Source organism: Stigmatopora argus, chromosome 9 (genome assembly GCF_051989625.1).
Source record: "Stigmatopora argus isolate UIUO_Sarg chromosome 9, RoL_Sarg_1.0, whole genome shotgun sequence".
Lineage (NCBI taxonomy): Eukaryota > Metazoa > Chordata > Actinopteri > Syngnathiformes > Syngnathidae > Stigmatopora > Stigmatopora argus.
In genome coordinates, this window is record NC_135395.1 from 18,773,530 (window position 1) to 18,801,242 (window position 27,713).

The 27,713-nt window shown below is 46.1% G+C and overlaps 2 protein-coding genes across 4 annotated transcripts; both read right to left on the reverse strand.

Moving 5' to 3' along the window:
• Positions 1–737: 737 nt before the first annotated feature.
• On the reverse strand, positions 738–11,352 carry LOC144082574 (F-box and WD repeat domain-containing 11-B). Its single transcript, XM_077609827.1, has 13 exons — positions 11,198–11,352; positions 7,194–7,262; positions 6,788–7,007; positions 6,509–6,695; positions 6,333–6,423; positions 6,127–6,264; positions 4,265–4,383; positions 3,843–4,092; positions 3,641–3,759; positions 3,441–3,551; positions 2,717–2,795; positions 2,452–2,616; positions 738–1,907 (listed from the first exon to the last, which is right to left on the reverse strand). The coding sequence occupies exons 1-12, from the start codon at positions 11,234–11,236 to the stop codon at positions 2,455–2,457; spliced, it is 1,584 nt and encodes a 527-aa protein (XP_077465953.1). The 5' UTR covers positions 11,237–11,352; the 3' UTR covers positions 738–1,907; positions 2,452–2,454.
• Positions 11,353–11,915: 563 nt separating this feature from the next.
• On the reverse strand, positions 11,916–17,009 carry LOC144082698 (eukaryotic peptide chain release factor subunit 1). Of its 3 annotated transcripts, none has more exons than XM_077609991.1 (11): positions 16,841–17,009; positions 16,382–16,491; positions 15,368–15,543; positions 14,657–14,796; positions 14,532–14,559; positions 14,103–14,293; positions 13,770–13,899; positions 13,462–13,635; positions 13,322–13,386; positions 13,087–13,234; positions 11,916–12,930 (listed from the first exon to the last, which is right to left on the reverse strand). In XM_077609991.1, exons 2-11 carry the CDS (start codon positions 16,465–16,467, stop codon positions 12,848–12,850), a joined length of 1,221 nt encoding a protein of 406 aa, XP_077466117.1. In that variant the 5' UTR covers positions 16,468–16,491; positions 16,841–17,009; the 3' UTR covers positions 11,916–12,847. The 3 variants fall into 3 exon arrangements, with proteins under 3 accessions (XP_077466117.1, XP_077466116.1, XP_077466115.1); XM_077609990.1 differs by having other exon boundaries at positions 14,421–14,559; XM_077609989.1 differs by having other exon boundaries at positions 13,322–13,635; positions 14,421–14,559.
• Between the last annotated feature and the right edge of the window lie 10,704 nt (positions 17,010–27,713).

Sequence of the window (27,713 nt, forward strand, 5' to 3'; positions counted from 1 at the left end):
TTTAAATAAAAAAATGACCATATACAGTAAGGCTTTTAAAAACATAAATACATACAAAATGAACATTTATAGTCAAGCTCCTTTTACTTATAAAGCCCGGTGGTGTGACTTGTTAGTGCGTTGGTCTCACAGTTCTGGGGTTCTGGATTCGTATCCAGGTCACGTCCACCTCGTAGAGTTTGCAAGATGTCCTTGGACCTGTGTGGGTTTGAGATAAGATGAGACCATGTATAGTAAGGCATTTGTCTTCAAAAAAAACAACCATGTATATATAGTAAGGCTTTTTTCTTTTAAAAAAAAGACCATGTATAGTAACGCTATATTTCTTAAAAATTGACTGTATAGTAAAGCTGTTTCTTTTAAAAACGATCATGTATTGCAAGGCTTTTTTCCTTCTTTTTTTTAAATGACTATGTATAGTAAGCCTTTTTTTTCTTTAAAAAATACGACCATGTATAGTAAGACTGTTTTCTTAAAAATAAAATAAATAAAATGACCATGTATAGTAGGGCTTTTTTCTTCTTCCAAAAGTCCAATCCTTTCGCATTAAAAATCCTTGACGGAAATATCATAAAACAAAAACCCAAAGAGAGTTCCGAGCGAGAGCTTTCAACGCATTCATCTATACTCCGTCCGGTCTAGAAAAGAAATTACATTTTTTTATCTTTTATCATCTTTGGCGTGCAGAGGGCAAAAAGCGGCCGGTGCAACAACAGACACTCAGTCGTCCTCACGTCTTACGGTTGGCTCAACACTCACTGTCAAGTACTTTATTCACAATAAGGTCATTTTCTTCTTTAAAAAATCATTTTAATATACAACACCATTTTAGACGAGACACGTCCGTTGACAACTAAATTTGAATGAATTCCAGCTTCTCGTAACCAAAGCGAGCTCGACCAACGGTGGGTGGAGTGAGGGGGGGAAACGCGCGGACCGACCGACGCGCTGGAAGAGAGACGGGCCGAGGCGGGGAGGGGGACCGGGGTCAACTTTGCGCCGAGAACCGGAAACATACAGAAATAAAAGTAGAAAAATAACAATTTAAAAAAAAAAAAAAAGAATCGAAGAACAGTAAGAACACAAGAGTTAAAGAGAATAAGGGGGGGAGAAAATAGCTGAAGTGTGCCAGGATGCCGTATCCGCGACAACCTCACATGCATGTCTGACGCTCTTCTTTTTCTGCCAAGTCCACGTACATGAGCGCAACACACACACACACACTCACGTCTGCGCACCCCCGTATTCCAAGCTAGTGTGCATTTTGGGCAAGGGGGATCATGATGAAGGGGATTGGGGGGGCTTGGGGTTGAGAGAGAAAGGGCCAAGAGGGGAGCGAGTGCCTCACCCACGTGCACTCCCCCCTACCTCCATCATTCCTATCCTTCCTTCCCCTCTTTTCCTGGAGCCGAGTAAAAGAGTCTCTTTCTCCTGGGTGTGACAGCTCCGTCCGTCCATCTGTCCGTCCGTCCGTCCGTCCATGCCGCTGTGTCTGTGTGTGTGTGTGTGGTATATATAAATAGAACTAGAAGCGATTCCTTATCTGTATAGACTGTTTTTGGCGGGGCGGGAGGGCAAAAAGTCGGGGGGCGGAAGAAGGGAACTCGTAGAAGGTCTGTTAATACTGTCTGTCATTAGTTTACAAAAGATAAATTAGTAGAGGCTGATCTTCCCGGGGGGAAAAAAAGTGGCGTCGTTCCCGTCCCGCGGCCGGCCGGCCGGGCGTCCTCGGCCGGCGCCGCTATCCAAAACGGCCACGCGGCGACGGGTCCGTTCGCGCTGGGGCGGAACGGACGGAAAGAGGAGGCGGGCGAGCGGTCGGGCGATTGGGGCGGAGAGGAGAGGAAGGAGAAGACGCGGTGCTCCGTTCCGTCATTGACGCGCCCGTCGGCGGGAAATCCGGCCACCTGGTGGGAGAGAGACAAACGCTCCGTTAACCGGGTCTGCACCAGAACTGTTGAAGGCCGTGTGCGGTCGATTGGTCGCCGGTCTTTTGGTCGCTGGTCTTTTGGTCGCGGTCTTTTGGTCGCCCGGACCGCGACAACGGGCGACCAAGAGACTGGCGACAAAACAAGGTAAAACAAGACGGTCTACGCATCAATAAAAGGCAACAATGGCCATGATCAGTTTCACTGAGCCGACGTGTGAGTGTAGAAAAGTTTGTATGTACATGCGTTGTCCCTTTAAGAAGCGACGTCCGTCAGGGTCTTAACAAGATCTCCAACAAAAAACAATAAAAGTCCAGGAAATTTGGAGCTTTTCTTTAGCCTAATTAATATGGCATTAAGTATGACTAAATAGTAATTCGCAGTTTGTATTTAGGTAATTTGAGCAGCGATTTAAAATGGTAATTAACAATAACCTTCTGGGCGACCAAAAGACCGGCGACCAATCGACTGTGTACCGTTGAAGGCGGGCTTGAAATATGGAACCCGGCCGAACTGGACCTACCTGCTATCTGGAAATGTAAGTGTAGGTGCGGGAGGGAGAGCGTCCCTCGGACTGGCCGTTGGTGGACACGTTGAGAAAGTCCCAGATCAGTATGGTGTCGTCGTGAGAACTGCTGATGATCTGGAACTCGTCGAACTGCAGGCGGAACACGCGCCCCGAATGCTCCTGCAAACACGCACGACGAGGCGTCACGCTGGAAACTAGCACACCTTTGCGGGCCAGAGGCCCAGCTCGGCACACTTGGACATGGGGTTTGAACACTCACCACCAGAGTACGCAGGCATAGCGTGCTCGCCGGTGCTCGGGGGTCCAAGGCGGCTTGCAAGTCCCACACTTTGATTTTACTGAAAATACAAACGAGTAAAGTCGGGCACTCCAGAAAAATTCCAGCCAATGCTAAACATGACAAAAATGTGCAATTGTCAGGCAAAAGGAATTAAGGGGACATCTCCGCAATGATGAGACTGGGAAAAACAGCGGTATAATCGTCGCGGTTTGGGTCGCCACACGACACACGATCTTCTTTCTTCTTGAAGTCTATTGACTAGACTAGGGGTAGGGAACCTATGGCTCGGGAGCCATATGTGGCTCTTTTGATGGGTGTATATGGCTCGCTGCTAACTTGTGTGATAAAATATGGCAACCGCTGGTGAGAGACCACCTAAGCCCTGAACGCACCAATGGGAGCGTCACACCGTGGCGCCGACACTATCTCTAGCGCCTTTTTAATCATAATTTTTCTTCATTATACTCTTTTGCATGCATACTCTCATTGATACTCATTGATTAGCAACAGTGAAAAAATATTCTTGAAAGAATTCAGACTTTTTTTTACTTTTAAAGTGGTGAAATGCATAATAAATGCACACATTTTCATGTATTTTTACTTTTAAATTATGAGTATGGCTCTCAAGGAATAATGTTTGAAAATATGAATTGTTTATGGCTCTCTTCGTCAAAAAGGTTCCCGACCCATGGACTAGACTTACCCGTCATAAGCGCCACTGACGATCCTCTTGTTATCAAAACGGATGCAACGCACCAACTCTTCGTGACCCTCCAAAACTCGCAAACACGCCCCGCACTCAATGTCCCATAACCTGTGACGGGGGGAAAAAAAGAGGCTTTAAAACGGCATACGGGGAGCTTTCGAGTCAAGCGTAAACGCTCCGAGAGGAACAAAACCTACCTTATGGTGTTATCGGATGAGCCGCTGACGACGAGTCGGTCTCGGTACTGTAGACAGGCGATGCCCCGTTTGTGACCGTTTAGAGTTCGGACAAATTCGCAGGTGCTGGTGCTCCACACCTGAAAAAAAAGCGCTCGGTTCAAAGACACGTCACGTCGACATTGGACAGAAAGCGGTGGGTCCGTGGGCCAAAATGGTTGACCTTGATGGTGCGGTCCCCCGAGGCCGACACGATGTACTTGTCGTCAAAGTCGACCACGTTGACGGCCGCCCGGTGGCCCACCAGGACGCGCCGTAAGCTGATGTCGGTGGGAGACGCCATGTCCCACACGGCGATGGAGCGGTCCTTGGAACACGTGACCATGAGGCCGTTGGCGAAGCGTAAGTGAAGCACCGCCTCGTTGTGGTGGATCAGCGTGTTGAGCACCTCGCCCGTCGTCACCTCCCACACCCTAAACGTCGGCCAACGCCACCGAGACAACGTTTGTCAGCCGGCATTGCCAAAATAAGGCAACCCGTATTACCAAATGAAACATACATTTAAAAAAAAAAATGAAACCCCATAGAGTTCAAACTCAAAAACTCTCATTCAATAGACATCACGCCACGAGACGCGTTCGCTACCTGACGGTGGAGTCGGACGAGCCGGTGACGATGACCCTTTCGTCGTACTGGAGGCACAGGACCGAACCCGTGTGACCGGTCAGGATCTTCAGACACTCCAACGACTGTTTATCCCATATCTGCGAGTAGAAAAGCAAAAAAAGGAAATATGTTGGTGATTTGAGCTCGGGCGCAGATGTAGGTCACGGAGAGAAAGGCTATTTGTCATTGGCGCGCTGGTAGCGCGTTCACGCCCCATTTCCTCAGTGGACACGCGCACTTGGAGAATCATTCGGAGGGTTCCTGGCGTTGCTGGCGTTGCTGGGTCCACGCCAGACTCCCGCGGAAACAATAAAATGACAAAGCCACTTTGCTCCCGTCCCGCTACTTCTCTCCTGCCCTCCGTCACCTTCTGTTCCCTTTTTTTCCCCCAGCCCGGACTATTAAGTGGGTCACGAGAGTTGCGCTCTGCGAGATTTTCATTCCTTTGGTGACGTTCGCGCTGCCCGCGTCTTTTTGGCTAAGGTAGGAAAGCGACCATTCTCTAGACCAGGGGTCGGGAACCTTTTTGATGGAAAGAGTCATAAACAATTCATATTTTTTAAATGTTAATCCTTGAGAGGCATGCTCCGAATTTAAAAGTCAACATAAATGAAAATGTGTGCCTTTTTTAGTCGCTTCACCACTTTAAAAGTACAAAAAGTCTCTGAATTATTTTGACAACATTGTTACGTTGTTGCTAATCAATGAGAAAATCCATGCAAAAGAGTGTAATGAAAAAAAAAAAAGATTATAAGGCGCTGGGGTAGTGTCAATGCCATAATACCAACGTAACGCTCTTATTCCTGCGCTTTCTCACCAGCAGCTTCCATAGTTTACCTCACAGGTTAGTGGAGAGCCATATGCACCCATCAAAAGAGCCATATGTGGCTCCTGAGCCATAGGTCCCCTACCCCTGCTCTAGACGTTTGAACTGGCTTCACGATTCCGGTGTAGCAGTGGAAAAAACACACACTGATTTACAGTGAAGACCTAAATGGAAATGGTTTGAGGTTTCTTTACAGATGTCCTGGACAGAAGGAAGCTCATTTATAATTACGACGACACGTTAGGGTTTGATCTTAGACACGTTATTTAGCATTTAAAAAGGATGTGGTTTCTTTTTAAACTACTGACACGACGACAGAAAACCTCGTCTTATTTACGGCTAGGAAATTGTGCTAAGTTTTTACGAGTCCATTATTGTCTGTTGATCTTGACTACGTGTTGATGTGCTCATCCCAAAATACTTTGGAGCCATCTGGTGGTTTGGTTTATTTTAGAGGCGTCATTGTTCCCTTCAGATAAGTCCTACTATGTCCCATGAAAAGTGAAAATGAAGGCACGTTGTGACCATCGCTAGTACCATTGGATGGAGCGGTACACGGTCGATTGGTCGCCCGGAAGGTTATTGATAATTACCATTGACATCGTTGCTCAAATTCCCCAAATACAAACTGCGCATTACTATTTAGTCATACTTAATGCCCTATTAATTATTAGGCTAAAGAAAAGCTCAAAATTTCCCGGACTTTTATTGTTTTTTGTTGGAGAACTTGTTAAGACCCTGACTGAACTGACGTCCCTTCCTAAGGGGACAACTCATGTACATACAAACTCTTCTACACTCACACGTGGGCTCAGTGAATCTGCTCATGGCCATTGTTGACTTTTATTGATGCGTAGACCGTCTTGTTTTACCTTTTTTTGTCGCCGGTCTTTTGGTCGCCCGTTGTCGCGGTTGGGGCAACCAATCGACCGCGACCAAAAGACCGGCGACCAATCGACCGCACACGGGATGGAGGAAATGGCGTGAAAAGCGGACGTACGGAAGGAACACCAACCTTGATGGAATTGTCCCTAAGGCCACTGATGATCTTGTCGTCATCATACTGGAGACAATACACCCCTTTACTATTTTCCGAGCGACATTGAATCCTCTGCAAATTGTGTCTGCCGCACCGCCAGTTGGCTTCAATTGTCTGGAGAAGGAGGGAAAGAAGCCATTCAAAAATATTGAATATATATATATTCAAGTGATGCCACTTACCTCTATGTCTTGGATGATTTTGGGATACAGGGAGTGATAATACGAGTTGGGCGGGACTTCGGATGTGCGATTTTTGAACAGATATTTCTCCCTGAGGAAATAAAAAAACTCGGATTAGTTTCAACCGACGACCAAAGCGAAATGATGATTTCCAAGCAGTGCTCCATGTCACTCACCACTGATGCCTCTCCGACAGTCCTTTCCACAGCGGGTCGGTCCGGACCATGCGCTCTATGAGCTTCTTCCATAGCATCCCCTCGGAGATGACCCTCTGCCACTCCTTGCATACCAGCTCCGCCGCGCAAAGCGAACGCGCGTCCAGAAAAGACAAGATGTTTTCTGCTATGTGATCTAAGCCTTGGGCTGAAAAAAAGAGAAGATCGTTCAATGTGTTATTGTCAACGAAAGAGACAAGAAGGGAGAACGACAACTGAGTTGGGCGTCGTTTGAGGTACCTGGCAGCGCCGTGATGAAGTCTCTTTGTAGCATGGGTTTGAGGTAGGAGTTAATGTGGCCGTGCTGGTAGTGGCACATTCGGGATATCAGACGCTCCACAAACTCCACCTGGTCGGCCTCTGACCACTGGTCAAACAGGGCGATGCAGTGCTCCTTCTCCTTCTCGTAGTTCCCCTCGGACGGGCGTTTACGGGAACCCACCACGGGACCGTTACTGAGCTGCGAAGAGACAAGACCTTTCAATGACCCGCAACGATGCCAACTCATCTTTTATACGAAAAACCTCGGCATAGGTGGCGTTCGTTGTTTAAAGAGGAAAAACCGTTAGCATATCAAGTCCGAGTTTGTGCTTCGTAGCGACCCTTTTGAGGGACACGGTAAATGACAAGAAGAACCAAAAGATACCTTGAGAACCGTATTCTTCTTTGGCGACAGGTCATCCACTAGATTCTGTGACTCCATCCCCGACGTGTTCTGTTCAGAGGGGACAAAACAGATGACAATGGGTTTTTTTCTCGCTAAAAGCGGCAGGTCGCGTCGGGACGGCGGCGGTTAAGAGCCGGACAAAAAAAGTGCCACAAAAACAGCCAAGACGAGCGACACTTGCGTGCATACGCATGACATGTACACCCGCACACAAAGGGAGGGCAACCCGATCCCCACCAACAACCATTCTTTATTGCAGACGATGCCAATGAAGCACACTAAATCAAACAATATCTTGGCCATTTCATAGCAGCTCAGGCACAATATTAGAGAACGGCAGAAAGTGACTATAGTCACAAAAAACTAAAATAGTACTAGATTAATCGCTATTTAGTGCGTTCATTTCAACGACAACAAATATGACATCGGTGAAGACGTCGGTGGCAGTTTCATAGGCACACAAAATTATGATTGACATGTTGCAGACGCACAAAACGGCATGAAGGCAAGTTTTTATCTCGGCACTTTGTTCAAGCTGCAGTTTTAAAATGCAAGATTTCCAAAAAGTATTTTTCGCAGTCAGATGTGGCGCTACCTTTATTCAAGTTTGAAAAGATGCGATTTAATTCCAACGCACGACTCTTCGACCGCTCGCTAAGTGACGTCTATCGAAGACGCCTGACAAAAATGTCCATATAATGAAATATAATGAAGGCATGTTCCTTTTGTTTGGACGGCCAACGACCTCAACGGCTTCAAGATGTCACTCACAACGCGACAATCGATGCCATACAACCTCCCCCATGGATAATCACGCCCTTCCCCTATCAACGCTTTGCACACAAAAAAACCAACAACAACTGAAATCATCGGCAGTCAATACGGAGACATCGACGCAAAACAAGAATGATTATTTGGTAGCGGCGAGACCCAGAGCAAAGCCAAGATGGTCTTGTTGACTCGCTGATGTGGAGGACCATGCACAGTAGAGGGGAAGGTGGAAAAACGGACTAAGGTTGACCAGGCAGGCAGGCAAGACAGGCAAGCAGGTCGTCTCTCAGGGTTTGAAAATAAATTAAAAAAAGACCCTCTCCACCTTCGCCCTCATGCCTCCAGGCAGAAGAATGAAGGTGGCCATTTTTTTTTCTCTTAAATGCTCAGTCAGGTGAATCAAATGATACTAAATGTCTTCATCGCGGAGTAGAGCGCTCGTGACCGGTGAGGTTTATCTCTTTCTAAAAGCGCTCAATTACCGTTGAGCAAAACTCGTGTGCTCAGCGGGGAGGGGTCCCGACACACGGAGGGGCCAAAATTGTCATCCATATCAAATTACAATTAAAAGTGTTGAGTTTCCGTCATGCAAAGTCATTAAAAAAGTGCCAATTTCAACATTCATCGTTATAGGTACACAAGGCATAATAATACTTCATTAGAAAAACACACCTTTACTAGTGGAATATATGTTGGGATTGATGGTCAAAAATAGGAGGGTTTTAATCTTGGTAGTAAAGCAAATCAAACAAGGTGTACTTCCAAAAGCTTTGATTTCTGCTGCTGAAAATTTGAAAACATGAGATTCATTGTCAACAAAACTTGGATAATGTGGATTCCAAAAATTGGCAAGAATGTGCAGTCACGCATACATCACATCTGAAAACTGGGAAACAAGAATGTTCAGGTTTCTCCGAAAAGGCTGACGACAGATATTTGCGAGAGCACAGGAGATGAGGAGGTAGCAATGGTTTTCAGCAGTTCAAATTTTAATACGTTGTCCCCCTCTCCACAGAAACCCAGGACACACAGAGGGGGGGGACCTGAGAGCAGTGCGCTTCAAATGGGAAAGATGGGGTACGGGGTTCAGGTGGATGCAAGAAGAAATGTCCAAAATGAGGTCTGGGGGGAAGAGGGGGGCTTCATCTTAGGGGAGGAGTGGCGGAATTAAGAGAGAGAGAGAGAGGCACAACCTGGTTGTGAGCCCGGCTGGAGGGGATGCTCTGCAGGCACCTGAGCGCACACAAACTCTCGGCCGCCGACGAGCAGCCCAGCCAGAGAGAGCGAGGCATAGAGCACTGTGTGAGAAAGAGAGGGGGAGATGGGGGGAGGGAAGTTGGGGGGAGACCCAAGTGGACAGGATGACAGAGAGAGAAATAGATGTCAAAGTAAAGGAAAGGGGGAGGGAAGGGACACCATGAGGAGGAAAAATGGCAGGAGTCGAACATGTTCATCAAATGAAGCGTGGACGAAAGTGATCGGGAGGTCGGGTGCCGTCCGAGCGCCAGAAATATTAATAAATAAATCAGGTTTCGTTGGGGAAAGTTGCCAGTGTGTGTCTATCAAAGGTGAGGAAAGGAGTTGAATTGAGGGGAGAAACCACTATTAGAGCTACACACAGTGAAGGCAGGACGACAAACTCCTCACACACACAAAAACGCTAACAGATACACACAGGACTGTTAGATGATTGATTGATTTTATTTTGGGGGGCAGGAAAAGAGCCCCAACAATTGTTGGCCATGAGGGGTCAGTTAATAATGCTACCACGAGAAATATGGGGAAATATACAAAAAGGAATCTAAAAACACCTGAACTTGGAAAACGCGATACTCAAAAGTATTTTTAATATACACCACAAATGCCCAAAGATCCAAAATGGAAACGGCTTCTGGGAATAGACTGGAAAATTAAAGGTTTAGAAAAATTGGCTGCTATTGAAGCAATTATAAAGGATCGAGACCTTCTACAAGAGAAAGGACTTTCTCCAGTTTCTGCGAGTAGAACTTTTGGCTACTGTGTTGGGAGGGAAACCAAGTGGCTGGTCTTCATAATGTGTCAGCCCAGCAATAAGGTGACAATTGCACCGCATTTTTGGCCGATCGCTGTCTTATAAAGAACATTACATGTGATTTCAAAGTGAAATCGTTCAGTTAGTATACCTGGTAGGGAACCTCTGTCAACAGACTATTTTTATCGGCAACTCTGGTTCAACCTCACGAAGCTACACAAACAAACCAAAGTGAATCAAAAAGATCATCGTTAAATCAACCATGTGCTACGGATCAAAAAGCGCTATCCGACCTTAGGAATTCACATTGGGCTAGTAGATAAATAATACCTGTGGTAACACAATAGTAAGTATTGTAAAGCTAACGACAACCTAGCTTTTGGTGGTCTGTCAGAAACAGCAGTAGATCGACTAAATAAACAACACATCAGGCACTGACGTTGGAAACTAATCGGCATGATGCTTTATTGGCAACGACTGTGTCTGAAATAAATGTCGATTTTGATATGGACAGGAATGTCATGTCCACCTATGCTATGTAGCTACATAGCAACTTGCTACCTCGCCAAGCGTAATGCTAGATGAATGAAACAGCACCGCACTTCCTTCTACGCACTTCAAAAATATAAACAGCCAAGCTTGGCTTTCTGATCATTTTAGCGACATTCCCGGAGGCATCGGAGACGACTGGACGCGGCCGCGGACCCGCAGTCGCCATTGCGATCATCGCAAAACAAGCTTAGGAAGAGAAGCGTACATTTGAGTCACTTCGGCGTTCCTTAGCCGAGAGCTAGCTGGATGGCTAGGTGAGCAGGCAGGGCCCAGTTGGAGTGGCGCAGCGTCACCGCAGTGAACACTACCCCGAGATCCCTACGCTGTCTTCGGCCGACGGCTGTGTCGATCTGGCGTCGACACCGCGAACGGGCAGCCCTAGCCGATCCGACACGTCGCTGGCGGCCCGGCAACAACGACGACGAGCATAAATTCTATAGGTGATAGCGCGAGTTGTCTTTAATTGGACTCGAAATGTAGCGATCATTTAGTTCAGGCCCTCCCTCCGATTCCCGGTTCCCCACTTTTCTGCTCCGGCTCTCCGGATAACCGTTTGGCTTGGCGTTCTTCCTTTCGAACGCGTGAGCGAGCGAACGGCGTTCCTACCGCGGGAGTCGGAGTGGCGATGCCGCCGCGAAGCGGATCTTACCATCAGATCCAGCGTTTTGTCCTCCATCTCCGGCTCCATGTTGACGATCCCCCCCGAAACTCGCTCTGAAAATGGAAACCCAGCCCTGCGTCGGCGGCCCGCAAATGCAGAGACGTCATTCGCTTTGCTCAAGCTCTCAGCATTGGCTAGCACAGCATGAGAGGGAGGGTGGGGGGTGGTAACGCCCATGCGCTGACGCACCTTTCTGATTGGACGACCTCTTCCGAACGGGGCGCGGTTAGGTGCTCTCGTCGCGTGCTTATTGGCCGAGCGCGCTACTAAGGCTTTCCCCGGTGACTCCCCCAAACAAAAGGACGTTTGCACAAGATGCTGTTGCTATCCCGAAGACGAGGCACTAGCGTAGCAAAATCAATCATCCGCATCGCTTATTGTGAGGATGCTCGGTCATTTTAATGCCGTGTGCAATTGGCACAAATCTCGCGCTCGATTTCACACACTTTTAGATAAAGTCAACAACATCGGGAATTGATTTTCTACTTTTTGGATCAGACAGAAAACGTGGATACGACGAGCATGGATAGTATTTGTGTCAGTTGCACTGACATTTCAGGGCCAAAATTGTCATCCATATCAAAGTACAATTAAGTTTCGCCACGCAAAGTCATTAAAAGAAAGTGCCAATTTCAACATTGATCGTTATAGGTACACAAGGCATAATAATAGTTCATTAGAAAAACACACCTTTACTAGTGGAATATATGTTGGGATTGATGGTCAAAAATAGGAGGGTTTTAATCTTGGTAGTAAAGCAAATCAAACAAGGTGTACTTCCAAAAGCTTTGATTTCTGCTGCTGAAATTTTGAAAACACGGGATGCATTGTCAACAAAACTTGGATAATGTGGATTCCAAAAATTGGCAAGAATGTGCAGTCACGCATACATCACATCTGAAAACTGGGAAACAAGAATGTTCAGGTTTCTCCGAAAAGGCTGACGACAGATATTTGCGAGAGCACAGGAGATGAGGAGGTAGCAATGGTTTTCAGCAGTTCAAATTTTAATACGTTGTCCCCCTCTCCACAGAAACCCAGGTAAAAAAAAAAATCCCCCACGCTCATAAAATACAACAGCAGCGGTTGCCAGTAAAAATGAAAGGAAACAGATTTAAGCCTGGAGGACAGCGGGGATGGGAGAAAAGGAAAATTCATTTTTTTTCTCTATTTCATTGTAGACTCAAATGTTCATCTTCCAACTGGGTTGAGGGCGGCAAAGAACGGTGATTTTGACGTTGTGTTCATTCAAAATGGAGGGGGACGGGGAAAATGAGTTGAGTTGAGTCCAATCCAATCCGACTAGGGGAAGGAACCAGCACTCTAAGGCAGGGATCGATTCAGGAAATGCCTTCTCCCTCTCTGGGGGGGAGGGAGAAAGAAAGAAAGAAAAAAAACCCACTCCTCTTCAGCCTGTGTGATGCGCTCGTCAATGTGTGTACGGATGAAATGTATGTGCAAGGTTGTGGATTCAACAAGCAAATTGGAAGTTGGCTGTCATTTTGTGGTCGACACAGTTGAGCCCCTCACTTGCTGCAAAAGAGGTGGCATTTTTCTTTCCTAAATTCTTCATTCATTCCTCCTTCCTTTGCTTTTTTTTTTTTAAATCTCTCTCCTAATATATCAGTCCCTGACTACCTAGTAGTCATCCAAATCAAAGAACTCGTCGTCCTCTCCTTGGTACTCCATGCCTTGGAAGTCCACTCTGTACCGCAAGATACCTGGAGGGAGACAAAGTTGACATGTTGTCATATTACGAATCAATCCAAAAGGCCGTACTGTATGTTTGTTCTTGGTTTCTGATTAAAAAAAAGAGACTATGGTACTCCTGCTGCCGTGTTGTCATATATTGCGGTTTAATCAAGTCAAGCACTCACCGCCGATGCCTCCAAAGCCCTTGACAAACTGAGATCCTTCTTGACTCTTGTCTGTGACGATTTCCAGCGTGGCTCCAAATTTCTTGTAATTGTTGGCGAACCACTCCAAGAGCGGCATGCTCTCGATCAGCTCGTGCTCTTGGCCCGTCTGTCGACACCGAGTCAAAAGGAATTCAAGGCTTTGACTGGCCAACTGGCCATTGGCTAGGGTTCAGCGCAAACCCGCCTTCCTCACCTCCTTGTCCGTAAAGTGGGACTTGTCCTTCTCCTGCTCCGGCGTCAGGTACAAAGTCTTCTCGTCTGGGAATCCAAAGAAAAGAAAGGTTGAGCCCGTCTGCGATCGCACGCCGAGATCGCCGCCCGTCTTCCGCGTACCGTTCTCGGCTCCGTTGCTCTCGGCCCCGTGCACGCGCAAAATGTAACGCATGGTGTCCAAGTTCTCGTAGACTATGAGGATCTCCACGGCTCCCATCTCCAGGGCTTTCAGCGTGTCCTCCACTCCAAAGCAGTATTTTCCCGTATCCTGACTGATCTCGTCAAAGTATCGTCCTGCCGAACCGGGAAAAAAATCTTATGAAAAAAGGGTCTTATATTGGGAGGCGGCGAGTGACCCTTGCAGAAAATTGGGGGTCTCCCGTGGAGCACTCTGGAAGTTGCTGCACCGTCGTGTTCAGACAACCTACCTATTAGCTTCTTTTCTTGGATGAACTTGACGTTGGAGAGCACCTCTGCCGATAGCTCGATGGCCTGGTTGAAACCATTTTCTCCACCGTAGGAAATGTCCACCAACTTCAGAACTTTGGCCTGTAACCTCTATTGATTTAAAACAGACAAATCCAGTTGTTAATGAGTGTTCTGTTGGACAGCGGTGTCGCAAGCAAACAATAGTTTGAGAAATAGTATTTGGATTGAATTCTGGAATCCTTGCCAGATGAGGACAAAAGACTAACAGAGACGATAAGGAAATAACGAGCGTGATGATTTAAGGCTAACCTAGCACGAGAGCTCACACTTACTGGGTCAAACATGTCAGACTGGCTGAGCTCAGTCTTGAAGTCGGCCGAACCGGCCAAAACCATCCCCGCCACGTTGACCTTGTCGTTGGATACGAAGAGCTGCACGGCCGTCTCGGCCACTTTCCTCACGTAGTTGTGCCTCTTCTCCATTCTTAAACGAGCGAATCGCAGGGCCGACTGTCCTCCTCTGCCTGAAGCAAAGCGCAAGGGCCACAGTCAAACTTTGGGGGAGGAGAGTCAAGCGGCAGAAGGATGAGAGACGCCTCGCCGCAAATAGAAGCGTGGCTGCCGTGAGAGAATTGTGGTGTAGGTACCGACCGTGCTTCTTAGGTAGGTCCACAGTGAACTTGTGCAGCACCTCCCTGGTGTTCCCCTGCAGTGTGCCAAACAGCGCCCCACTACCGTCAATCACAATAAAGCCAAACTTACTGTCATCAGAGAGCAGGGCCGTCAATGCCTGTTGAAAGATAAGAAAATAACAAAGGAGCGTGTCAGAGACCAAACGGAAGGAGGTCAAAAGGGAGAGAAAACGCTCGATTCCGCTCAAAACCCACTTCGGTATGGAACTTGTTGTCACAGAGATACAGGGAGGTGTTAATTGGCTTAAAAGGCTCAAAGTCGATGTTGACTTTTTTCTCCTTCCCTTCGTCCGTCACAATAGTGCCGCAGTACACAACTAAGCCGTTGGGTGGCACTGCAGACAAAAAAAGACATCCATTAAAAACGTAACATCAATCTGGCAGAGGCTCGGCCACGTAAACGTTTCGCCAACGTGCCACCAGATCGTGGCGTTTACATTTCAAACACTGGTTGTTCCACCCAGAGGATAAAACAAACCAGGGAACAGTTATTTTTTTAAATATATCTACACGTACTTGTATACAATTGTTTCATGAAACTCGTAGCGCTGGCAACAGGTCGGAAAATTTGCTCAGCGCTACTTGCTCCGCTTTCTCAGCACAGCATACTTTCTTCGATATAAACGTAAGCAAAGGGAGACTTGTTGACGACTGGCGTACTTTTTCAAGAGATTAGATCTGATAACGCCCAAGGGCAAGTAGAGTAACAAACATCTCGTCACAGAGACCTCATTTGAGCAGAAGTTGAGTTTGATGAATTTATTTCCCACGGCAGTGGTTGGGAAACACTGCTTCAGTTTACATTGAGCCAATCACTCAACAGGTAACGTATAATAAAACAGCAACAACAACAGCTCATTAATGGCAAGAATAGTATTGTGCTTGGGTTGCACATGTGGCACCTACCCTTGTTGTACAGCTTTAGTCTTTGCTGCACAGAGGTGATGGCCCCGAGAACCGAGAGTCTGTTGACGCGACTCTTGATGTTGGACGCTGTGCCAAATTCGTCCGCCAACATTTTGGCCACTCTGGAAATCTGGTCCTTAGGTGGGATGATGAGGGAGATCATGCTGGTGCCGTTACTAAAGAGAAGAGGACATTACTATGAGGGTGGGGCGGTGTGCCGGTCCTCCCCATTTAAATGAGTTGGAAGTCTACAGCTGTGAATAAGATAATGGGATTATTAGATTGATCCAGATAAACTATGGTTGGCAAGGTAGAGAAAGGGAGCGGGGGGAGGGTGGCTGCAATTGCATGGCACTGGGTTGTAACTCTCAACACATGATGTCCGCGGCCCATTGACTAACCATACAAGTGGGCTGAAACAGCAAGCAGCGGCAGTCTGGCAGGTAGCAACAGTTGGCAGGCGGGCTGCCCGGGCTATATCATTCAAAACCACCACTGAATAGACTGGATCACATTTTTTGTTTTTTTAACCATCTATACCATTGCCAAATCATTGATTACGACGAAACTACTATATTAACGCAATGAATTCATTTCCCCGCGTGACATCACCAATGACAACTATGCAGCTCGGCCTAATTTCCATTTTCATGAACGAGTTCTCTTGCAGAAGATAAGCATGGCGGCCTCCATCCGTAGAAGACGTTTATAACGGCCAGCCCCGGTGCTCCGGTTGCGCTCAACGCGCCGTATTTCTCATCGGCGTGTAAAAAATGTGTCAGCCAAGTGAGCCAGACCGACACCACCTTTTCATTCAAGTACAGATGCGCTGAATGAGACCACGATCCGCCGACTAGCAGCGACAGAAAAGCTAGCAAAGCTAAGCTAACCACTCCCAAAGTCGGCCCCGATGTCCAGCTGTTGCGACCGGACACGGTCTCATCACCGCGGCCACGCAACGTCCCGTCTAACCCCCTTCGCCACTCGGGCAAACGCGCGACACAGCGTCCTTACCCACGGGCGGCCTCCAAACTTTTGATCAGCTTCTTGATTTTCCATATCTCCACGTTCCTGTCCGCCGCGCTGGGGTCGTCCGCCATCTTTCTGCTGTGGTTGTTCAGCCCCTAAAATGTGGGGAAAGCAGCGTTATTACGAGAGAGCGGCGATCGTGACGCACCCGCAAGCTGGGCCGACGTTCAACGCCGCGTACCTCGCGAAATAAATGGCACGGTGTCCTTTATGGCACCGAGCCTGTAACGGGAGCTCGGACTGACGGCAAAGGAGCGCTTCCACTCGGGCTATCTCTCTCAGTAAAGTGCGCGGAGAACTAACAGGCCTACCGTCTGCCAGGCCCTAAAGTCCACCCTGTTCTTACCTAATTCGACCTACTTTCCTCCGCTTCACTCGACGACGACGACTGCGGTAGTGATTAAATCAGAGGCGGGAGGGACAACAACAAAGATGGGTGCCTACCTGCCTCGGACAACGCCGCTCCGCTCGCTGTTTTCTACTCTACGTCGAGTCGGTGGTCCGAGGGATGACGTTGCCTTTCCGACCGGTCGGTGTCTCTCCTCCGCACGCCGCGCGTGGTGCCGCCGACTGGGCTCACATGTAGGAGGTGGTTCCATGTGCCGGCTTACACTTCCTGGAAACCGCATAGAAACCAATGGGAGCACGTCATCTGCCCGTCAATCATCTTATTGGACGCAACCATTGGGTGACTGGCGGAAGATCGTCGTCATAGAGAGGAAGGAATGGGCGTCGCTCGCCTGTTCGCGGTGGCTTGTGGGTTATGGAGTCAATGTGTCCTGGGCTCTTCCCAGAAGTGTCGAAACTTCTTGCAGAAACCGCCCACAGGAAAAGCTAAACAAAGGAAGCCGAGTGTCTTTGACATTCGTCACCTTTAACATCTTGAAAACGCTAATACAACTCAAGTTCTACATTTCTTTGACACCAAATCTAAAAGAATAGCTCCATGTACTAATGGGGAGCAGAATCTCCTCAATCAGTACAAAATCGTTGAAGAACGTAATGCATGCATTCGTATTACTATTAGTAATTGTATCACATGACGTCCTAAAGCTGTAAACCCAATCATTCCCCACGAGAGGGCGACATTGTTCAACTGAACAAATACGCGTCTGTGGTTATTTATTTATGTATCTATTCAAATGGGTTGTTTTATGGCTAATGGGGAAAATGTTGCCAGGGTGGCATACATTTCATTATATTGTATCAATTTTCCATTTATTTAGCAACGGTGCTGTATTCAATTTTCCCAGTGTAATTATCTTGTCTTATCCTCATCTCTCGTGAAATTGTGGCATACATTTCATTATATTGTATCAAGTTGCCATCTATCGAGCATTAGTGCTGTATTCAATTTTCCCAGTGTAATTATCTTGCTTTATTCTCAGCTCTCGTGAAATGAGGGGAGTACATTTCTCTCGCTCTTTGCCACTTAACAGGTTTAGAGGTTTACACCACCAGTGAAAAGTGAGAAAGACGCAGTGAAAATGACTGCCTGCAACATTTCATTGCATTAGTATTAGAGGTGCTTTATCACCGTCTGTCAGTCATCGGAGCAGCGTTAATCTGTCGCTGGCACATGCTCCGCCGATGATGGCTATCCCTACGTAAGGCACGAAGATGTCACCGTGTTGGAGGTGTGGGCGTTTCAACACTCGCAGCTCTCGACCAAAGGTTTCGGCACCCACACTTTGCCACTCTTTTAAATCCCACACTATTGCCGCTGAAAGGTTTTAACACCCACCATTGCCATTAAAGCAGGTGCCAGGCCAATTCAATATTTTTAATTTCACCCAGCGAAGGGCCTCCACCACCAGACTTTCCATCACAACCACGGGATACATGGATGTTTAACCTTTGACCTCTCCTGCTGCTAATTCACGACATGTCCTCTGCTCATGGACACTACGGAATTTGGATTTAGAGAGAGAGTTTCAGCTTTTTGGTCGTAATTTTCAATTTTTTGTTGGGTTTATTCTGGGATGTTACTATAGGTTCATTAAGCATTTAATAGGTAATGAAGTTATAATTAAATTTGTGAGGACACTTTCCCCCCACAGCTGCTTTCGAGGCCAGTTAATTACTTTCAGGACTATTGACTGAACAGGACACCATGTTCCAGGCAGAGACTATTGATCTGAGTTGGCAATGAAGATCTACAAGGGACTCTTAAATTGCTTTGACTTGGATTCCGGCAGATGGCGATCATCGAATCAACTTCCGAAAATACTCGCATTATGGTTTAAAAATACGGTCGCTCTGTTTACCTTATAAAGAAATTATTATGCTTACTCGTGCAAATTCTTACACAGTTGTTTTGGTTTCCGATCCGCTCGGGTCACTTTGTATGCTTACTTGTGCAAATTCTTACGCAGGTGTTTTTGGTTCCGATCTAACATGAGATTGATGTGGCAGTTGTTTTTTGACCTTAATGGTGTTATTCGGTTAGCTTATCCAATTGTTTGAATCAGATGACCTCAAATGTTTTGATTATGCGCCGACTAAATTGACAGACGAAGATGCCGTTTCTTTAGAATCATCCTGGACGAGGGCGAGTTGGGAGTGATTTTCCTTGCAAGTTGTAGCCATTGTATGTTAATGATGTCTCCCTGTTTTGATTAAAGTGTATTAATAATAAACCTATCATTTTTCCTGTTAAAAACAGCGATTTGGACGGAAAATATCCGCTACTTTCATTTCAGTTAAGGGAAACATTTATATCATCGGTACGTACGATATCTATTTGGCACTCTTGCATGTACTCAATAAACACTTTGTGTAGTCCTGTGTGTGAGTGTGTGTGTGTGTGTCACATGGGCATACATATGGAAGACTTGTGGAGTAGGTGACAGCTGCCTCCAGGTTCATCCAGTTCTATTTTTTCCACCTCTGGCCATCTGCTTAAGTAGTGCTGAGCAGAGAGAGAGAAAAAGAGAGAGAAAAAGAGAGAGAGGCAAGTGAAGGTGGAACTCGGTGGCGTCTGGGGTATTCAAGGACACACTTTTGCTTGCACTCGCCAATTGGAGTGGAAGTTATGAAACACGGAAAAAAATACTTGTATATTTCACTTTCACTTGCCAACAAATGCTGTATTGTAAATGTGACAAAGAGAACCCCAGCAAAGCAGAAACCCAGCATTTGTGAATATATTCACTTCTTTTTCTGGGACATAACCTTCAAAATTCACTGGATTCAAACTATCTAGTCCCTATTGAATGGAAATGCACCTTTCAATGATGGGTATGTGATTGCTACAGAAAGAAACGGCCTCACATGAATGTAAATGAATAAAATGGCTCCATGGGGGAAAAAATTGGTCCCAGAATACGAAAAAAAATCCAAGTTACACAACGTTACACATACATACATTTGCATACCCGGTTCATAAAAAAAAGTAAGATTGTGGCAAGAAAGATGCTAATTCGATGCCAAATACGTCTTTACTGGAGTATGATCCATGTGACGAAAGCCCTTCTGGAACCAATTGATTTCATAAGTAGCGCCACTACTGTATTATTCATTGGTGAAATGGTTCAGCAGCTCTTTTCACAAATGACATGAAGACTTTTCCACAAGACAGTACTTGACTAATCGCCACTTTCTTCATTTTGCGCCATCCGAAGACCAGAAGGCCTCGGCGAAAGCTCTTCGCCACGAGGACCGGGAAACCTTTCAGCTCGGCTGAGGGAATTAGACAACGTTTACTCTCTGCTGACTGGCTAATCTGCCACTCGCTGCCCGTTTGTCTCTCGCCGTGAGAAAGCCGATGATCCTCGTCAGCACTTCCGGCGAGCGCTGGAAAACGCGGGAGGACGTCGTGGAAGACGCGTGACGCCACCCGTCGCCGCTCACGACGCCAAGTGAGACCCATTTGGAGGAGGAGACCTCTTTGGGTAGCGTGAACGCTTCTGGCTTTGCAAATCGGCGACTTCGCATTCACGTCACGTCTTCTCTCTACGCTGGCGGCTCGCAGGAGGTGGACCCATCTGACTCCTAATATTAAGTGGATCCATCGAGAATGGACACTTTTAGACATACAAATGAGATGTGCTGTTTTTTGGGGGCAAGTTAAGCTCAGACACACTTTTTAAGCATATTTCAAGTCCATAAAAAACAATGGAATGAAGAGCAGGAAGCCCAACTCAGAAGAGCTGATCTGTCTTAATGAGGCTGAATTGTCCCCCGAGGGTTTGTCATGAATGCTTTGGTGGCAATCCTTTTCATCCGTCAGAACAAAGCTTCCTCCATGACGACCAGCTCATTGAGAAAAGGCGCCGTTTCCAATTTGTAAGGTCGTTTTACAGACATGCACGCGTGGCTTTAGGGTCCGCGGCGTTCCGCGGGGAAATAAAGATTTTACGGCGATTACGCTAATCCATGCCATCGCCCCGACTTGCGCGCCTTCAAGATAGATTAGATCCGAGCCACCGGCGTGACAATCTTGCGGGGAGATGGAGAGGCCGAGCGGGGATGGGAGAAGAGATGAAAGACGCTGGAAATGGATTTTCTTGCAGTTACATTAATCAAATTTACTACTGAAAGGGCATTATGAGTTCAGCGGATTTGATATGGCGGATGAGGAAGACTCACTTTGAAGAATGATGGAAGTGATGATGGCCTTTCAATGGAATGCCTCCCAAAAACGACATTTTTCTACAATTGACTGAAATAACGTTTCTTTCTTTATATCGGAATCATCTGATCGTCTCGTGTGTGAGTGCTTGGTGGAATGATTTTGTTCAGTCAATGGTCGCATTGAATTAAAGCATATGCGTTTTTTTTAATATACATAAAGACACAACACTTTGATGTTGATTATTATAGCAAACTACTCCGGTGGATTTAAAAAAACAAATTCACGGGCATGATTCTCATTGTGCCAAATAAATGATGCTGGAATTGGAAAAAAAGTTTTAACGCATACCACTCCCTCTCCCTCCTGTTTAAAAAAAAAAATAAAAATTATAAAAGAAAATCATCTTAATGAGTACCCATGCTAATTTCACCCCTGTGTTAATTAAAACGCAACAGCTTGACTGCAAGCCAGTTTGGCTCGAGGCTGTTTTTGTTCTCCAGGGACAGTAAAAGGGCTTTGGGGCTGCCCTAAAAAAAATAACAGGCCGACTGAAAAACTACCCGCGCTTTTCTCTGATATCATTTTCGGCCTAATTCCCGAGTTCATATCCGATGCGGGAAGGGGATGCCTGCAACTTTTGCTGCTCTCCCGAGCAGGAACACCAAGAGCGGTTCAGGTTTTGCCCGAACCGACTCACTGGCACGAGGCTGCCTCCGAGCAAGTAGCACAATTGGATATTTCAAGTCTTTGCCCATACAAAATCAAGCATGTGAGTTGCGAGTACAAGTTTTTTTTCTTTTTTTTGTCCACCGATCCACCGTCTCGTCTCTGGAAAGAAAGTCAGCCGGGCAGATTCCATTGAATCATATTACGGCGAACAATATTTGATCCCTAATAACATCAGATCCAGACTGACACCACGCATTGAAAATGTAAATAAAGGAACAAAGCCATCCACTTCCATAACTTGGCGAGCAAATGTCGCTTGAGTGATTTGCAATTAGACGGGAACATTTGGCGCTTCCAATGTCCGCAGCCAAACCGGCGATAAACGGCGATAGCACGAGTCAGCGGAAAAAAACATTTTTACCTGAGCGCCACACAAAACCCCTCGGCTGATGGATGACCGCCGTCAACACGGCGTGGCTCAGCGTTTCCCAACGACGTACAATTACAGCATTTCCTGCGCTTGATTAGAAGTCCAAATGTCTCTGGCACTTTCGCTTCGCGTCCGGGCTCATCTGGACCGGCCCAGATAGCGGGAGAGGGCCTGTCGTTTTCCGATAACGCCGTTAAATCTCAGCGGCATAAATCTCCGGGGGCAGACAAAAATGGAGAAAAGCGCGCCGGCTCAAAATTTGCCCGTCCACGGCTCGGGCCTTATCTGCTCCTTCCTCGGGACACGCTTAGACGTCTTTGCGTCCGACCGGAAAATAATACACGCTCGGGAACAGGAACGAAGTGGCGTTTATTGAAATAGCCCTTCATCCCAACAAACGTCTCCATGGGCTTCGCACCAGCAAATTCCTCCTTAATTTAGCAAAGACGTCAAATAAAATTATCGTGGCTCATTTGGTTGAGTCGTCACCTGGCAACCCAAACCAAAAGAGTGGCAACAGTAGAAAAGCCCATACCATGGACACCCATCAAAAGTCTCCTATGTACTCATTCATTCATTTTTCATACCGCAAATTGTCACGAGAGTCGCGGGGGAGCCGGAGCCTATCCCAGCCAACGGTGGACGGCCAACAACCAATCGTATTCATGTGCATCAAGAATGTGTAGACCAGGGGTGTTGGTTCGTGGGCCGCGTTAATGTCAACTCGATTTTGTGTTGACCATTTTAGATATAATATTTAGATTTTTTTACAAATGGATTAAAAGAACTGGATTAAAAGCCCTGAATATTCAGTTTTTTATAGCTCTATAACAATGTTTATTTTAGCTTTTTGAAATATATTTTTAGATTTTACAAAATGATTTTTGAACTAAAAACACCGAAAAAATGATTAAAAAAAAAACAATTGTTGATTTAAAAGGGGGGAAATCAGGAAATTTAATATACATTTATACTCTCATTTTAATTTGTTCCTAAAACAGAAAGTCGGCACTCATGATTTACTTTCCCGGGTGTTGAGGTTATTCTGGGATGTTATTATATATGTGCATATTGGGGCACATATGGAATATGTGCATATTATTAAATCATTCTTACGAAGCTCGAGGCAGCTGGCTTCGAGGACATTTAATTGTTTTCAGGACTATTGACTCGGACAGGACACCATGTTCCAGGCCGAGGATTGTTGATCTGAGTTCTAATGGAGATCTTTAAAGGACTCTTAAATTGCTTTGACTTGGCGATAATCGAATCAACTTCCGAAAATACTCGCATATTGTTTAAAAATACTGTCGCTTACTTGTGCAAATTCTTACGCAGTTGTTTTGGTTTCCGACCTGATATGCAATGGTTGTGGCAGTTGTTTTTTTACCTTAATGGTGTTATTCGGTTAACTTATGCAATTGTTTGAATCAGATTACCTCAAATGTTTTGATTATGCGCGACTAAATGGACAGAGGAGGATGCCATTTCTTCAGAATATTCCAGAGGCGAGGACGAGCCAGTACGATTTTCACTTGCAAGTTTAGTAGCTGGAACATGTCAACGATGTCTCTCTTTTTTATTAAAGTATACCTATTAATAAACCTATCACCGGGAACCACACAAAATGATGCGGCGGGCCAGATTTGGCCCCCGGGCCGCCACTTTGACACATCTGGTGTAGACTGTTCAAATATAGCCTATCCTGCAAGTATTGGGGGATGTGGGAAGACACCAGAGTACTGGAGAAAAGTTTGTGCAAACTGCGCACACGGGGATGTCGGAGCCCACCGGGGATTACGAACCTGAACCTGTACTCTTCCCGGCGGGATCGGCTCGAAATAAAATAAAACGTATTTGCAGAGGGAGACGGAACACGCTTGCAGATAGAGCATGCCAAACTCTGTTCCAGTGAGGAACCTCATTTCTGAGAGAGGAATCGTCCGCTTGCATTCGATTACCTCCAAGTTGTGATAAAACGAGATCTCTTATAAATCTTAAAGTGCTACCCTCTCGCCGGCCTACCGAATGGTGGGCGTTGGCTTTTTATCCACGCAAAGGATTTCATTTGCCACCATCTTGTGGCCTCAATAGGCCATGGCAGACTTTTCTTATTCACAGCACGCAAGGCTTGATCTTTCACTCACTCCCGCCAAGTGCATCGTTAACAATACATACGCAAGAATGCCAGTCTGAGCTCAAAGTGAATAGCACACATTTTTGACATCTCTCAGATAGCATTTGCGGTAAAGAAAGAGAACCGAGAGTCCATCGTGGACACATTCCAGTTGAAATCACACCCACTTGGCTCGGCGGCGTCCTTGCACGGGACATTGTTTAAGGGCTAGTCGCTTTCTCACCTTCGCGTTCATAGAAAATCAAGTCAATATTGATACACGACTGACATTTTCACGGCGGCTCCGCCGAGCGCAGATTGCTGCAGTCAGTCTTACTAGCTGGCAGGCAAAGAACAAGGACGGCCGTGCGTGGGAGACACGTCTACTTTATGTTTGACGCCTCGTTGTGCGCGCTTCCAAGCAATTAGTGGTGTGATTAACGCTGTCGGATTGGGAAAAAAATGGAGGCGATGACGTTTCATCGTTAGGAAGTGGCTCCAAAGACAGTTTTGTCATTTGACACCCTTCAGGTGTCATTTGGCATAGACGTATTACCTTCTTTTCATAGGTTGCACTTTTTGGGAACTTGTCTGAAATGTTCTTATAGTCAACATTGCCGTTACGTAGGTTGTAAACATTAAGATAACAACCAAGTGCCATTACAATTCAATTTAGGCAGTTGCTAGCTGTAATAAACATTCAAATTTCAATGAAAGTTGTAATGATGATGCACTTTAAGAACACTGATGTCATTAAAAGTAAAAAATGTATATTTATAAGACAAAAAAAAAAAAATCTGATTCAGGGTGTCCACTGCCTAGTTCGCTGGGATAGGCTCCAGCACCCCAACCACTTCTCCACATGCCTGGTAAGGATTAGCGTTTGAGAAAATGAATGTATTTATTTGCCATCAGCGCAGCCTATGGGCTTTCCAGATTGACTTTGTGTCCATGTGCTCTGGCCAATAGATGGAGGATGAAAACAAAGACAAAGTGGCTGTCGTTTTGCCAAAGCGTTAATATTTCATGGAAGCGCTGCCGCCGTACGTTCCCATTCTCCGGCTAACTTAAAGCTCTGTCACTACTCTCTCTCTCGATGGCTTGGCGGCCATTGCAATTTATGAACGAGGCCTGCGTCAGCTGACATTAATCTCACAAATACTGAACGTAAATACCGTACTGTAGACTCAGTGACGCATTGCTATTGCATTAAAGCACGGCAGGGGTGTCCAAACCACTGCCCGTGGGCCAACAGTTTTTGTATTGTTCCGTGGCAAATGATAAAAATATCCTCCAATATGGCCCGCAAAAGAAGCTTAAATTTGGCCGTCATTGAGTTGCACATCTCAGCCCTACCACTATATAGAGCTAGTCAATTAAACAGCACTTTTTAGATAACCACAAATGTATATTTGTCGGCTCCTATGTCTGGAAGGATACAAAAGTGAAGAAAAAAAACTGATGGAACATCCAAATCTATACATTTGAACCATACAATTTCATCATGACCTGTTTTTGTCAATAGCAAAGCATGAATTTCTTGCTTCATTTAGGCGACTAGCTTCACTGCATAGATGTCAAATGCATCAAACACTTTAATGTCGTCCTAAAATGGAATCTTAAATGACAGTCCTTCCTTGCCGGGCTTTAAATCTAGCCGAATGAAATATAGATAAAACTTGGTAATTTATTTGTTGTTAGAGGGGAACCAGCCAGCAGCAATAAAACAAGGATATGATAAAAGAAAAAAAAGGAAAAAAAAGAAGCCGGACAGTTTTATTTCCTCGTAATGACTACGAAGACTTTGAATGATAGCGCCCAAGTCTTGGAAATGTTTTGGAGATGAGCGTGCTTAAATATTGATGGGACTTTAGTGAAGGAAAAGGTCATTCTAGAGAATGGACGAATCAGAATTCAGCCACTGGCGACATCGGAATGTCTCTCAAACGTTGGATTCAAAAGTTGTCTCCAAGAGAATTTGGAATATGCTCAGCGCTCGACCACCAAAGTCATAGCCGAGATAAATCAAATATTTGTCATCAAGAAGGTTTTTTTGGAGGCATTCGATTTGGCGATGAACTGAAACAAGGGTTGGCGTATCCCCAGAAATCCTCAGCCATGTTTCTCTCTCTCTCGCCGTGCATCTCATCTATATTCTTCTCCGCTTTCCCGTCAGCTCCATAATGTCAAAAGTTGAAGGCTGAAAGTATTTCTTGTTTTGATGTATTTCTGAGTTAAGTATCAAGGAAAGGTTCGAAGGCAAAGCTGCGCCCAACTTTATCGCTCGGGAATGTAAAATACGGCGTTGGAGGGAGAAACGGCGGGGGAGAGCGAGGCCGCGGAACGGGCGTCGATGGAGGAAATCACCAGAGAAACTATTGGAAAAGTTGAAGTCAGGTCGGAAAGGGTTTGCCCAAAAGGGATTCAAATAAATTTGAAAAATTCGTGCACCCCCGAGAACGAATCTTTCCTGGTGATCAAATCCATAGCGAGTTTTATTTCCGATTTTATTGAAAGTACGCTCACGTTGAGACGAGAAAATAGCTTTAGACTTCTGCTCTGATTAGATTTAAATTTGGGATGATTGCCTCTCTTCATTAAACCACTTTAATATACGGAAAATGATTTGAAAAGGGATTATGCTACGCACACTGAAAAATCACCAAGAGTTGAAGTTGAGTTTTTTGCACTGAGAAATGTTGGTTTGGTTCACGCTGGCTGAGTAAGACGTCGGATGTATTATCCTGTCAGGATTGAGCCCGCAGCAATTTTCCGTCCACTTGCTTTTTTTATTCTTCTTTTTTTCCTCAATGCCAGGCGAGCAGAATGCAAGTTAATAAAAGATGGAAACTACTTTGTGTGCGGAGAAGCTGCGTTGTTGCGCCAATCCATCCAATTGAGCGTCATGTGATTTCTACAAAGCATTTTTGGGGGGGTTTTCTTCATTAAAGGCGCCAAATTAGTACTTTGAATATTGCTCATTTCAGAGCCAGAGTCTTTAGAAATTGCAGGCCGTCAAAAATCATCCATCTCATCCATTTTCCACTCCACGTCCGCCGTTCAGGGTCGGGGAAGACGTGGGCCGCTTTGGGCGTGCGTCAAATGCAAAAATGCTCCAATGCGAGTGGCCGAGCGGCATTTCAAGTGAATTACTAAAACCATTTCGCTTGCTGACATTTTCCAATCCAACAGTAAACACTCAATGAGATGAGAAACGAGCGTCCTTCCCGCCGCTCAAAGAAAGGCGTCTTCCGCGTGTGTCCTTGTCCAAAAGAAGGCATTCGTCAATATGACAGCCAGCCAGTGCCGTCCATCAATCAAGGCCGGCGCCGCCCAACGGAAAGCCGAGTGACGGCCGTGGCCGCCGTGCTTAACGAGGCCGCCATCGGCTTGATGCCGAGCCACGCTCTATTTGTCCCAATTCCAAAAAGAAAATAAAAATCCAATGGCGTCCACCCATCGGAGACCGTCTCGGTTGCGGCGCCTGATGGACGGGTGATCCTTCCGTCACGTAGCCTGCAAAGAA